Consider the following 15,230-nt stretch of genomic DNA (forward strand, 5'->3'; position numbering starts at 1 on the left):
AAAAACATACAGTGAAAATGCACAAATTCTCGCTTTGTGTCGTAAAGAGGTGCTTCTTGCAAGACTGACTGATATAATTACTGGTTTGTGTTTTCTGGACGTTTGAACCAGATGGCCGTGAAACTTCAAGAAGCTCATGTTTGCTTTTTGTTTGTGGGTGAATGCGCATAATGATGCTAATGCGGCAGAATCAGAGATGGTGAGTCGTAAAGTGGCATTGTGCATGGGGGCCGAGTGTGACCTCTGTGAGAAATCACATTGACTGCGGGTTAAGGGAGGTTGGGGGAATCCCTTTCACAGCGCGCGATTCGCCACGCGCTTAAACTTCTCCAGCGAGACACAATAGCGCGCTGATGTGCTCTCTGATATCCTCCAGTTACCCTTCATCCCCAGAACTCTAACTGTGGTTTAGACATTTTCTTATAAAGTTCTCTGGAAACTATGTGTAGTATAGGCTATAGTATATATAATGCACTATATATTATAATGGATAATATATATAGCTTTTTCTTACTCACGATTATAAAATGATTGGTGCAATAAATAAGATTTTAAATATTAGAATACTGTAAAAGTTTAATTTCTGCCCTTTTAAGTGAAATCAAAATGAAGCCAAAATGACAACGTGCAGGGATCGACCACTTGTTTAATTAAAGTTAAATGGCAAACTTAACTGAAACTCTGAAAACGCATGGAATCAAGTAGAAATGACAGAAATTGTAAGTTAAATAGATAGATATAAATATGTTATGATGATGAAAACATTTTTACAGTGGGATGTAACCCAAAGTGTGCCGGGGTGACCCGAGAAACGTTGATCTTGAATAAATGTGTCCTTTTTTCTATTGTTATGGCACACTTCTGAAACTGTCATCCTCATGGCGAGATCTGCTTGCTAGCTCCACCTCAATCACTGCTCTTTCTTTCCTTCATTCTGCCTTTTCTTTTCTTTTCTTTTCTTTTCTTTTCTTTTCTTTTCTTTTCAGGGATGTACAGCCGTGGGGCGAGGAGAGGAGGCTGGAGTTTGGAGAGGGTGGGGGCCACAGTCTGAGGTGGGCTGCAAGGGGCCAGTCAGTGTTCTCAGAGTCACAGACAGAGCACACACACACAAGGAGCTGCGCCTCCCACACACCCGCGCACCAACTCACACACAGTCAGACGAAGAGGAAAGTGGATGTGTGCAGGAGCAATACCGCGTCTTGATGCTTTCTCCGAGGCGCTGAAAACACACTGAGAGGGGAAGTGCTGGTTCCTCGACTCCACATGCATCTGATCTGAGGATTTATCATGCTTTAATTTACACCGAACAACCGAGCAGCCAGTTTTCTCTGTGTGCGGAATAAGTACTTTGCGCACGGCTTCAAAAATGGGAACAACTAAATATCCCAGCGACAGGAATGTACTGTTTTGCAAGATGCTTCTGAAACTTATACTTCTGGTGGTCGTGGCGCACAGTGCTTCGGGGAAGACTTTAAAATACAAAGTTTTGGAGGAGCAGAGAGTTGGAACGGTGATTGCCAGACTGAAAGAGGATGTAGCCAGTATATTATCCAAACTCCCGAGCTCCGTGTCACCGCGCTTCCGCGCGATGCAGAGAGGCAGCACTCCTCTGCTCTCTGTGCGCGAGGAGGACGGAGAGATCAGCATCGCCACCAAAATCGACCGCGAGAAGCTCTGCGAGAAAAACTTAAATTGCACTATCGAGTTCGACGTAATTACGCTTCCCACGGAATACCTCCAGTTGTTTCACATTCAAGTGGAAGTGTTGGACATCAACGACAACGCTCCGCAGTTCTCGCGCGCCATAATCCCCATAGACATATCAGAGAGCGCGTCTGTGGGCACGCGCTTCCCTTTGGATAGCGCGTTGGACCCGGATGTCGGCGAAAACGCGCTACACACCTACTCGCTCACTCGGAATAACTTTTTCAAAATCGATATCAGGACGAGAACGGATGGCGCAAAGTATGCAGACCTTGTTGTGATGAGAGAACTTGACAGGGAAACACAGTCCAGCTACCAACTACAACTCACAGCGTCAGACTCTGGCGTGCCGCCGAAATCTGGCTCAACCCTGCTTAAAATCAGCATATCTGATTCCAACGATAATAGCCCGGTGTTTGACGAGCAGGCTTACGTGGTCAACCTCTTGGAAAATTCATCACTGGGGACGCTACTGGTGGACCTGAATGCCACAGACCCAGATGAAGGCAATAATGGCAAAATAGTGTACTCTTTCAGCAGCCACGTGCCACCCAAAATCCTAGAGACCTTTAAAATGAATCCAGATAATGGCCACATCACTCTAATTAAGAAAGTAGACTATGAAACTACTTCCTCGTACGAAATAGATGTGCAGGCTCAGGATATGGGTCCCAACTCCATTCCAGGCCACTGTAAGATAATCATCAAAGTGGTCGATGTCAACGACAACAAGCCAAAAATCAACATCAACCTTATGACTCAGGGCAAAGAGGAGGTGGCCTACATCTCTGAGGCCTCCCCCGTTGATACCTTCATCGCATTAGTGCGCGTAGATGACAGCGACTCAGGTCTAAATGGTGAGGTTGTGTGCCGTCTTCATGGCCACGGGCATTTTCGCTTGCAGAAGACTTACGAGAACAACTACATGATTCTCACAAATGTGACTCTGGACCGTGAGAAGCGCTCTGAATATAGCCTGACGGTGATCGCGGAAGACCGTGGCTCGCCAAGCCTGTCCACCATCAAACACTTCACAGTGCAGGTGCAGGATGAAAACGACAACCCTCCTCGCTTCGAAAAGAGCCGGTATGAAATCTTCAAGTCTGAGAACAATTCGCCCGGGGCATACCTGACATCGGTGGTGGCCACTGACCCAGATTTGGGCTCTAATGGTCAGGTGACCTATTCAATTGTAGAGAGCCAGGTCCAAGGTAGCTCTATTTCAACCTATGTGACCATTGACCCATCCAACGGGGCCGTGTATGCGCTCCGAAGCTTTGATCGGGAAGAAGTTGGCCGGCTTTCGTTCACCGTGCAGGCGCGGGATGGCGGAGGCCCAGCTTCTCTGAGCAGCAATGCCACTGTTTTGCTCACTGTACTAGATGAAAACGACAACCCACCCATCATTGTTGCTCCACTACTAATCAACCACACAGCTGAGGTGCCATTATGGCGGCACGCCGAGCCTGGTCATCTGGTGACAATCATCAAGGCCACAGATCGTGATGCAGGGGCCAACAGCGAGTTGACTTGCTCCATAGTTGGTGGTAATGATGAAGGACTCTTTGTTATTGACCCACGCAGATGTGAGTTACGAACCAACGGAAGCGTAGAGGCCTCTGGGCATGAGGGATTTGATCTCACAATCCTGGTACAAGACAGAGGAGCATCAATTCGACTCTCAGCAAGGGCAGTTCTGCACATTAGCCTGCGGGACTATCCAGAAAGCTACTCCCTGAACCCTTCAGACATAAACAACCAATCGACCCTAGATGTGTCTATGATCATCATCATCTCCCTCGGTGCCATCTGTGGCGTACTTCTCATTGTTATGGTGATGTTTGCAACCAGGTGCTCGAGAGAGCAGAAGGACCCAAGACACTCTTATAACTGCAGAGTGGCTGAGTCCACCTACCAAAACCATCCCAAAAAACCTGCCCGGCAGATCCACAAGGGCGATATCACATTGGTCCCCACGGTTAATGGAACCCTGCCTGTGAGGGCCCATCCTCGCTCCCCATCAGCCTCACCTGCTCCAGAGAGTCGCCAGAGCCACCACAGCCGCCAATCACTCAACAGCCTGGTCACCATCTCCTCCAATCACGTGCCAGAGAATTTCGCCCTAGAGCTTGCTCATGCCACACCACCTGTCGAGGTAAAAAAAAAAAGTGTTCAGTATTTGTGAACTTTTTATTCCTGACTATTTAATTCCCCCTAAACCTGTTACAATATCCAATATGTTTGTTTCATTTATAGCATGTTTATTTGCATATCCATAGATTGTTTCATCATGCTTAAGTATCCATCCAAATCATTCCCTCATTCACCCCACCAACCCCCCACCCCCATCATTACCATGGTTTGTCTGTATTTGTGTCGGTTTGCTGTCTGGTCTGCCATTATTCATTTTTATTTCCATTTTTTTCTTTCTTTATTTGTTCCCCGCCCTGTTTCTTTTTCTTTTTGGCTATAGCAAGTCTCACAGCTTCTGTCCATACTTCATCAGGGCCAGTACCAACCCAGACCCAGTTTCCGTGGCAACAAATACACCCGGAGCTACAGGTAACCAATCACACTTCAGCCTGTTGCCACCTTTACAGACCATCCTACAGGGGGTTCAAAGTTCTAGTCCGTGAGAGTCTGGACACCCTGGAGTACTTAAGTAACAGATGCTGATGATACATGACAGCCTAATCAAGTCAACTGCCCTTTTTTCCCTTTATGCATAAACTGCTCCCTTCTTAAGAGGCTCATTTCATTTTTTACACAACCAATAAGTTAAAAAGTAAAACAAAATATGTATGATAATGGATATACAGCAACTAAGTCAAAGCTATTGTAATAGCTAATTGTTTGTTCTTTGTCTCTAGGTATGCTTTGAATGAGATGGATAAGTTCAGCCTGAAGGACAGTGGACGAGGGGATAGTGAGGCAGGAGACAGTGATTGTGAGATGGGGAGGGAGTCTCCTCTACTTGGAGAAGGCTTCAGTGAGCTCTTCACTCCTGATGGACACCACAGACTGCATCCAAGTAAGCAAGAGATTAGATGCTGATGAGGAGTCCTTTTTAGACCACATGAGGCTGTAGATACCAGGCCTTGATTTCACAACATTTGGACATAGCTTTAAAAGTCACAAAATGAAACTAAAGCCCAAAGTATAGTCGAACGCACAGCCTTGCAAAGTATACTTCATTTGACTCATACGCGTACACAGGCGTTCGACGCAAGCGCAGTTTTGAGCAATCTCTCGCTACGAGTTACAACCCATGTAAACATCTTTGTATTCTTTCATGTTGAGTTGTACAAATGAGGGTACTTTCTAACCTCTTCGCACAATCTCTCATCTAGGTAGGCCTCCATTTACGCTGTAGCTTGAATGTGTTCTGGTCTGTACTGTTTATGCGGTTTTTCTTCAACTACCTTGTGAATCGATGCCCCCAAGGCATGGTTGCCACCTTGTGGATAAACGTATTACTGCAAAAAAAATTAAGTGCGCATGTGTGACCTGCGCGTACAAAGTACACGGTTAGAAAAATCGGTGGTGCGTGTACTCTTCTGATGACGAAGTTTGCATGCGCGTAAAAAGTTAAGTATACTTTCCATATATATACATATATATATGGAAAAATATGCATACTTGATCTATAATACAATCATTATTGTGACTAGAAAAATATTTGGGTTGTGCACGGGGATGGGCCATTGATTTCTGTAAATCAGCATGTTTAATCATTCATTCTCTGCATGAGTGAGAGAGTGGGCTAAATGAGGGCCTGTTTTGCAAATGCACCAGATTGGGCATTTATTAACTCTAAGATGTATTATAAATGGCCTTTCAAAATTAATGGCGCTATAATCAGCCCCTAGAACATGAATGAGTAATGCCAAACATGTTCAATAAGTGCTATAATTTGGCACATTTGATTTGTTTTGCATAGTCTCTAGAAAACAAAGCTGGTTTGGATGGAACTGGAAAGATTTGGTTAGTCATTTGGCTTCCAATTGATGTATTTGACTAGTTAAGGGTGTGGGCAGTTTTGCATGTTTCTTGTGCCAGAAAACAGCAATCATTAACTAACCTCTTCTATCAATGCTTTTGTTTTCTTTCTGTAGCGATGAAGCTGTGCACTGAAGAGTGTCGTGTCCTCGGTCACTCTGACCAGTGCTGGATGCCTCCATTGCCTTCCCCTGCCTCCTCTGATTACCGTAGCAACCTCTACATCCCTGGAGAAGATCCCCAGCAGAAAGCCACCCCTGAAGCACCACAATCTGGTGAGTCAACACTGAGGAAAAAGAGTTTCTCCACATTCGGCAAGGAGAGCGAGGAGGGAGAGGGGGAGGCAGGTGATGGGGAAGACCTGTGCGGAACAACTTCTCTGCTGTCTGAAATGAACAGCGTGTTCCAGAGGCTCCTCCCCTCCTCGTTGGATAATTATACAGAGACTAATGAAACTGAAAAGGCAACAGCCTGTGCTGCAGGGGTAGGATCATTGGAAAGAAGGAAGGGCCACTTACCTGGTAAGCCAAGCCCTGCCACTTATCAGCAGAATGTGGCTGTTTGGGCCGCTAATACACACTTCCAAAATCCTGGACATGGCCACGCCCCTACTAGTCACATGACAGCCCTGGTGGCTCCGCTCCCCGCCCCTCTGCCAGCTCCCATGGCAACATCAGCGTCCTCTTCAAAATGGCTCCCTGCAATGGAAGAAATTCCTGAGAATCATGAGGAAGACGAGTTAGAGTCTGTGCTCGGTCATTTGCACGGAAAGCGCTGCGATAGTCGCAGCGAAATTATGGACGCCAGCGAGCTGGTTGCCGAAATCAACAAACTCCTTCAAGATGTGAGGCAAAGCTAAAGACTAAACTCTGTCTCTCGCTCTCTACAATAAAATAAAACATTTTTTATATGAGAAAAAAAAAAAAGAAAAACACAGAGACCTGCAATTGTCGTTAAAGTTGCATTTCTGGATGTAATGTGTTTTGTGAACGCTAATTATCCAAATAATGTTTGTATTTTCTGGTTTTTGGCCACAGTGTACACAATGTGAGTGTATTTATCTTTGTATTTTAAAAATACAATTTGTAGTCTTTATATTTATATGTGTGTATATACCTAAGTTAAAAAATGTATATAAAAGCTATCAGATTTCTATTTTTATATATGCATGTTGAAAAAATAATCAAGATCAACATGCCTTGGTGTAAATATTCGTATTTATTAAAAAAGTTTTCTTTTCTTTCTTTTTTCAGTGGTATTGTTATATATGAGCATAATATAAGTACATGAATATTATTGAGTATGTGTTATTTGGTGGGGTGGGAAAGGTACTGAAAGCATGTTTTAGGGGTGGGAGTGGTATTTATAATGGTGTATACTTTGTGCCAACTTCTGTTTTACATTAAACAAATGACAAAATAAAGAGATATGAAGATATGTCAAACATTCATATCTGTTTTGACTTTTTTTTTATTTATTTATTTATTTTTTTTTTAAGTTTCACTGTTTATATTGATGTATTCTTGTACAAATTTGTATATTTGTGGGCATAAAAAAAAGTTTTCCAGTAAACTGCATAATGTGCTACTCCATTTAGTTTTTATGTTCCCCAAAATATCCAGTAAAATGGGAGTGTGCCGTTGTGTTCCTCCTCTTCACAGACAGATCTGGAGAGCAGCCTTGCAGGGAAAAAGGCCATTTTTAGTCACTCTCATCTACTCTGCACTCGTTATGAGCGCCCCCTACTGACCGAAAGAGTCAGTATATTTCATTAATGATTGAAAGGGTGAAAGTAGTACGAATAATGAGCACAGATGTGAGGTAGAAAAGTGAAAGAAAAAAACATGCTTGTTTTTGTGCTCAATTTACGATTGTAAGAAACAAAAAAATGTAAAGTTAAGGTGAATAATAGGCAACTTAAGCAAAAGGAAGTATTTTGTGATCACTGAAGGAGAAATTATATTTATTGTTCTAACTAGAGCCCCCTAGAGGCGGGATAGCAGAACAGCAGGCACCCAATATCTCGTGCATTCTCTGTGTTCCTGCATATTCCACGAATGCGGCACAGTGGTATCATATGACTTTTGTTGTTGTTGTTGTTGTTAATGATGAGAACAAATAGCTCAAATAAAGTATTATCTAAAAATAGTTACTTAAAAATCAAATGTCTGAAACACAGCTGCACCTAATAATAAAAATCAAAATCAAACGTTGTCACAATTTGTCATAATTCAGTTCAGTTGATATTTAATTCATTGTTACTGGTACCATATTATTTTCCCCATTTAACACACACACACACACACACACACACACACGCACACACACACACACACACACACACACACACACACACAGGTTTGTTTTGCTATCTTAGTGAGGACATTCCATAGGCATAATGGTTTTTATACTGTACAAACTGTACGTTCTATCCCCCTACACTACCCCTACTCCTAAACCTACCCATCACAGAAAACATTCTGCATTTTTATATTTTTAATAAAACATTGTTTTTAAAGCTATTTTAAATATGAGGACTCTTTTTAAATATGAAATGTCCTCATATTTCATGTTTATGTCGTAATACCAGTGTAATACCAATGTCATTATACAAATTGGTGTCCTCCTAAATCACAAAAATGCACACACACACACACACACACACACACACACACACACACACACACACACACACACACACACAGCCATTTATCACAAGACATTGTAAAAAATGATAAAGTTTTCAAAAAATACTTTCTCAGAATATATAGCACACATTTCAGAGTGATTTAAAGATGTTAAATCTTACAATAACCCAAGAAATAGCTGATAAACAGTTTGGAGTCATAATTTAGCTTGACCTTTTTCATGCAATTTCTCAATAACCAGGTTTACTTTCCTATTAACTTAACAAGTGTTGAAATTATGCAAAACTAAATGCATAGCAATGACATTTAAAGACGGAAATGACTGAATGCGAGGTGTTATTTTGTAAGCTAAGAATTTCCAAACTCAAAAAAAAAAAAAAAAAAGTATTTCCCCTCCTATTAAAGTAGTTCAAGGAAGAAAATAACAACTCTGAAAGCTCATTTTGACATACGTATATTGGCCTTGACTTTCAGCTTAAAATAAAGAAAAAAGAAAAAGAGAGAAAAAAAAACTATGCCACTTTCCATCTCCCTCTCTCTAAAAGACTCTCACTCTCTTTAGTCACTCTTACATACATGCATAATCCTGTAACTTCTTTACTTGTTTGAAAAAACAGTGTGCAATAGCCCTAAGGACACTGAGCGGACTTAATCTGCCTAATTTTGCAATCTTTTGTGCATTGTAATTCAATTCTACAGTAAACTTTTATTACTTTAAATGAATAATTCATCCTGTTTCTCCTTTCCGTCTATCTTTTGCTCTGCCTTTTTTGCATCTGGGTAAACGTGCCAAGTTACAACACACACATCGTATACAAAGTCATGTCACTCTCGAGAGTTCTTGTCACCAAGCAGGTTGGTAAATTGACATAATTACTGAGGTGAGTTTCTGATTAGCTTGCGGTGGAGTTGAGAGTGTAAATTCATGTCTTCCTCTTCATCTCTCACGTCTCTATCGCTAAAAATACACCTGTCTCCTTCTTCCATCATTTCAAGTCCTGAGGATAAGCCTGCCAACAGTCTCTTATCATTATCACTCTGTGTGTGTGTGTGTTTGTGTGTGTGATCTAGGAGCAGCAATAACAGTAGGTGATTGTGAGTCTTTTAAAGACTGAAATAGGTTTAGTCTTATTTGCTTCCTAGAAAAGTACAAAATTACACAAAGACATCTTTTTGTTTTCACTAGATTTTACCATTCTCATTCTCCCCTCGTATCTCTCAGGTGGAACATATTTTATGACCAAATGCTTCCTCCCATGACGCATTATGAAAACACCAAAACATCTGTGGCTCTTCAGTGCAGCTGTTGGCCAGAGTGCCGCCGTATGTGTGCTTTTGTGCGCTTTGTCTGTATAAATGACACTTTTGGTAGCCAGCCAGCTTTCCAGTAAAGCATGGCAAATTACAAGAATGGCATGAGCTGGTGTGTTTAATGGTCTGGAAGTGCCAGTGACTGACTTGTGTCTCTTTCAAGGTGTATATCCAAGCACGACAACCTCAATCAATGGACTTTCTTTGTTCTGTGGAACACAAAATGATTTATTTAGAAAAAATGTTGGTGTTTTTATACAGTGAAAGTTAAAGTCTTTATCCATTAGAGCATCCATTTATTTATACTAAATACAGCCATTTTTGTTCTCTGTCAAATGAACAAGAGCAGACTTGGCATTTTAAATTGGCTCATTAATTCTTGTCTAATATGTGTGCATATTAATATAGAGCGCTTGAGCCAGAAAGGTTGCGGTGTCTTCCATTCCAGCTTTTTGGGGTCATATGTGTTTAAAGATCTTTTAAGATAAACAGATGGATGAATTGTTTGGTTACATACTTATTTCTGACCTCTGCTCCTGAACATAAACATTATGATCATTAATTTAATGAGAACTTGTATTAGAATTGTCACTATGATGAGTTTGTGCACAAGATTGTTGGACATTAGAACTTCATTTATCTTTTGACAAATTACAGCTAGTTATATTTGGTAATAGTAGTGATTACTGCCAGGTACACTCTCTCCCTTTCTCTCTCAAAAAATTTACCTTTAGCTTGTCACTAGTTAATAGAGGGTCATCTTTGTGTCTCATTTACCCTTAAAAGGTTCCCAATACCATTAAGGTACATACTACTACTCTGTACATATTACTTTGCACATTTCATGTGTAGATATCATACAAAGTTGCACTAATAAAAGCAAATTGTTTTCTGACAATGTAATAGTGTTTGCCAACGTGAGAGGCAAAAATGTTGAGCACTATGACCATGCAGCAATTCCTAAAATCACTTCTATGAGGAAAGTCTCTTCCATATGATTATGTGCTTAGAAAGCAGTAACACATATAATGTATGTATGTATGTATGTATGTATGTATGTGTGTATCAGCATTTAATTGAGCACACAGCTGTACGACCTGAGACCTCGTGAGACAAACATTATTGTTCGTCATCCATTATGTATGTGCCATTAAACGCTGGCATATGTGCTGACACCAGTATGTTTGACTGACATAGGTGTGTGTGTGTGGTGTATGTCTGATATCGCTGGGGCTCATTTTAACCACTAGATGGCATTATTTCTACAGATGCCCTCACTTTCCTATGCCTGACATTGCATTAATATGCACATCCAGTCAGTCATTACCATTGGCTGAGTTACTTATCAGTTCATTAAAAAATAGAAAGCTGCCCTGCAGACCAACCGCATGGAGATCTATGGGATCCCTGCTAGCTGAATAGCAAAATCAATGCGGTCATTCTATGAAAGGCATTATTGATATAATATGCATATATTAATAAAAAAGCAATTCTGTCGATATTAAAAGGTATGGTTTATGTCTCTCATTGTCAGTAAAACTGACATTATATTAATCTGAACTGTAGCCTATAGGCAGACAGCTGTTAATCTTTGATGTCGAGGAGGATGACAGGTGATATTCCACAAAGTTATTCAGTCTAATGAGAGACAAGCTAATGCTTCTCAGTCTTCCACAGTCTAAAAAGGCACGTAGTGTAACAGTGTAAACAAACCTCAAAGATATATGTGCATATCATACGCAAGCAACACACAAACATTGTAAACAAACCTCAAAGACACAGATGTGCGCGCACACACACACACACACACACACACACACACACACACACACATCACATCATTTTGAAAATTCTCTTCATCAAAGAATCCTAAAAAACAGGTTTCCACAAAAAAAAGAAAAAAGAAAAGGAATGGCTGCTAAAAAATTCAGCTTTGCCACCACAGGAATAAATTACATTTTTTAAAAAATCATATAGAAAACAGTTGTAATATTTCACTATATTACTGTTTTTACCGTGTATAGTGTATATGCCTCTATATAGGTAGAAATAACCAGAAATAAGAGAATGAGAGAACATTTAGGCTTTAATGAGCCACTTATTTCCAGCCATATCTCTTTGATGCCAGTTGCCATATTGAAAAACAAGAGACTAAAACCATAAGAGGTGGAAAAGTCAACCTTAAAGGGGACCTCTTATACCCCTTTTTACAAGATGTAATATAAGTCTCTGGTGGCTGCAGAATTTGTCTGTGAAGTTTCAGCTCAAAATACCCCCCAGATTATTTATTATGGCATGTCCAATTTGCTCCTATTTGGGTGAGAGCAAAAACACAGCATTTTCGTGTTGGTACCTTCAAATGGAAATGAGCTGCTGCTCCCCTTCCCATTTCCAGAAGAGGGCGGAGCCTTTACAGCTTGTGCTTCGGATACTCCAGCAACAACAAAACTGGAGAATCTCACGCAGCCAACGTGTCATAAATTGTCAGTAACTGTGTTCAGCCGGTGTTCGAACCAGAGTCGACACAGATGAAGAGATTCAGGAAGAACTCACAACTTTTAGAATGCATCCGGACGTTTCTGAATGGTCAGCTAATGAATTTATGTAGTTGTGGAGTTTACCTTATTAAAATTTTCGATTAGTATGTTCCGCCATGATCATCTATAAATTGTTGTAGGTGCTCATGTGGGAACTGTAGTAGGATATTGGTATCGGCCAATCTTTCAGAAACAACTTCTATGCAAATCCAGCATTGAACTGACCCTCGTTTGCGAAGCAGTCCATATAAGAATCTGCCTATGAGAGTACATAAGTAATATATAAGATTTCATAAATGAAATTCATCCACTGTGTCCTCAGATGCCGGGAGTCTATGGAGACTCTTATATTCATTGGTACATCCAAAACAGAACATTTGTAATGTTTATGTGGTGCAGACATTATATCAATAGGTGCTATAGCGAAAATATAAACATGGCAGACAATGTGCAGCTCTCTCAGAGCGGGATCTATGCTAATAGGGCAGATCGTCACCAGTCATTGACAGGGCTTTTCCCTACTGCGACATCACAGAGGGAAATCTGCACTGTAAAAGGGTAGCAACATGTTAGGTTTCACGACAACCACCAAACACTTTGGTGTTGAGAGTCACATGATGAATCAAAGCTCATCACAAGCAGCTTTTCCAAAAGCTGAGAAGGACAATACTAATATATAGAAGGTGCACACAATGTCATTCACACAAACACTAAACACCATCATGGTAACACGCATGAAATTTTAAAAATGCAATAAACATTCATTTAACAACATTAGATGTAACATAAAACCCTAATGTACATAACTGATTAGAAAAAACTAAGAAGAAACAAGAGTTATTTCCACGTTATTTTTCACTGTAAATTATACAATGACGTTATTTTTCACTTCCAAAAACTGTAAATTTAACAGTATTTTACTATAAAATTACATTAAATGTACCGTTAGATCCATTACACTTATTCACCGTATATAGTATGGAAACATTCTGTAAACCAATGAACTGTTTTTCACCGTAGTATTTTTACAGTATAAAAAAGGAGTGGGTGGATTTTTACCAATATAGGCTGGTTGTTTACACACACTGTAGACACACATCAGTGTTCAAACACCATGTAAAAATTAATTTCGCATAATAGTCCCCTTTAAATCAAATCTAATACTAATTAGTGTTAACACACATCCTCTCCAATAACAGAACATTAAGATTGTATGTCACCAGGTAGACATGTGCTTGTTCAGGCAATGAATAAACTCCACAGAACATGAAATCTCTTCTCAATTTCCTGAAATTAAGATTTACCTACTATGTCATTCTTGATTAAACACACTGTTAATAGTCATAGACTTATTTAAGGCCATTAAAATGATTCATTTTGTCACAGCGTCCCACAAAGATCAACGTTTGGCAGTAAAGAGTTAAAGGGTCAAACTTTAGCCGTTCTCCTCAATTGTAATGTAGCACACATCACGTTCTAGTCTCGCGCAGAATTAACAAATTTGCTGACCACAGTGACCCTGATCAGCAATGGCGATCGATGTGCCACAACAGCCATTCACGAGGCAGTGGCCCCTGTGCGACCTGGCAAGAGCAGAAGCATTGAGGGAAATGAATTAGCACTCGTATCCTGTACAGCAAAGCTCTTCACATGGCTGACTGCAGAGTGCATGCAGATAGATAGACAGGCAGATAGAAAAATAGAGAGAGACATAGTTCATTGATCCCTAAAGTGAAATTCAGCATGTATAAATCTCAGAATTGTAACCGCATCAAAGGTAATCTGACTGGGAGCTAAAATGTGCTGAGGTGGGCTTTGTAAGTCTGCGTGTGTGTATTTGTGCACCTTCATGCATCGCCTCAGTCAAATAACTGGGAGGAGGGTGAATGAGAAATGACAGGAAAAAAGGATGTTTCCCATCAGTCCTAGTGATTGGTTATCGGCAGTTCATTTGAACATCAGCAATTTAATGCAGAACAATTAGACATGGCAATATGAGTTAAGATCACAAGTTGAAAAATGATGCTCAGAACAACATAGAGGATGAGATTTAGCATTCAAAACCTCTCTATTATCACATCATCTTCTCTCTCGTTCTCAAACATGCTGCAGTATAACACTCTGTTTAAATTGCAAAGTGCCATGAGTTTGAATATCCATTTAAATGTTTAACACCTTGCTGTAAATGTTCTCTTGGTTTTAAATGAACACCTTTTGCATAAAATTTCACATTTTCAGGAGTATTTTAGGTGAGAATAAAGCTTTTTCTTTTAATTGCAATAATTGAGGTATTTATTTATCTTAGAATGCATTTCTGTTAAATATTTATGCTACAAAACAAACGAACTGGCAAAATGGAGGCAAATTTAGAACCACCACATGTGTTAAGATATAACATCATTCTTCCTCCTGCTTCTGCCGCCATTTATAATAACTTTGTATAAATATGTTTATTTATACCCCACATGCATGCAGTAACTCAATATTTATGCTGCGTGGGTGTGGGTAAACATTTATTGAGAAATGACACACAACTCAAACAATGAGTCTCTTTGCAGGCTTTCTATTTCCCATTTTAAACAATATTCGCTGCAAACTACCACAGCAAAGTTTTATTACTCCAGATGGACGGCAAATGAAGGTTGCGGAGGCCTCACAGGACCCTGCTCTTTGTTCACCTGTGTTTACCTTTTCTCCTCACGTCCCATACAAGCCAACAGATTCAGCTGCTTCAAATCTGTCTTAACAAATGAATAAGGGTCCCTAGGCGTTCTGTTGCTACCCAGAATCCTTTTTTTGAAGCAAAAATGAACACTTATCTTTGATGACAGCAACGGTCCTGTTTGCAAGTGTGTCCATTAACAATTCCTTTGATTTTCTTTGAGGTAAACACATCCCAGAACCAGCAAGGCCCTTCTGAACCCCTCACCGCTTATGACCTAGAAAAATACTGTGTGATCAATAGAGCTAAAAACAAAAAAGATTGTGTAATGCTACTCACCTTGCAACTGATATTTCACTTCCTCGGGTA

The 15,230-nt window shown here is 40.4% G+C and overlaps 1 protein-coding gene across 2 annotated transcripts; it reads left to right on the top strand.

The window, feature by feature from the left end:
- The first annotated feature begins 775 nt into the window (after window positions 1-775).
- On the top strand, window positions 776-7,151 carry pcdh18b (protocadherin 18b). Of its 2 annotated transcripts, none has more exons than XM_051860895.1 (4): window positions 776-3,859; window positions 4,211-4,266; window positions 4,575-4,735; window positions 5,820-7,151. In XM_051860895.1, exons 1-4 carry the CDS (start codon window positions 1,367-1,369, stop codon window positions 6,560-6,562), a joined length of 3,453 nt encoding a protein of 1,150 aa, XP_051716855.1. In that variant the 5' UTR covers window positions 776-1,366; the 3' UTR covers window positions 6,563-7,151. The 2 variants fall into 2 exon arrangements, with proteins under 2 accessions (XP_051716855.1, XP_051716854.1); XM_051860894.1 differs by having other exon boundaries at window positions 778-3,859; window positions 4,178-4,266.
- Window positions 7,152-15,230: the final 8,079 nt, after the last annotated feature.

The sequence above is a fragment of the Ctenopharyngodon idella genome, chromosome 14, assembly GCF_019924925.1.
Source record: "Ctenopharyngodon idella isolate HZGC_01 chromosome 14, HZGC01, whole genome shotgun sequence".
NCBI lineage: Eukaryota > Metazoa > Chordata > Actinopteri > Cypriniformes > Xenocyprididae > Ctenopharyngodon > Ctenopharyngodon idella.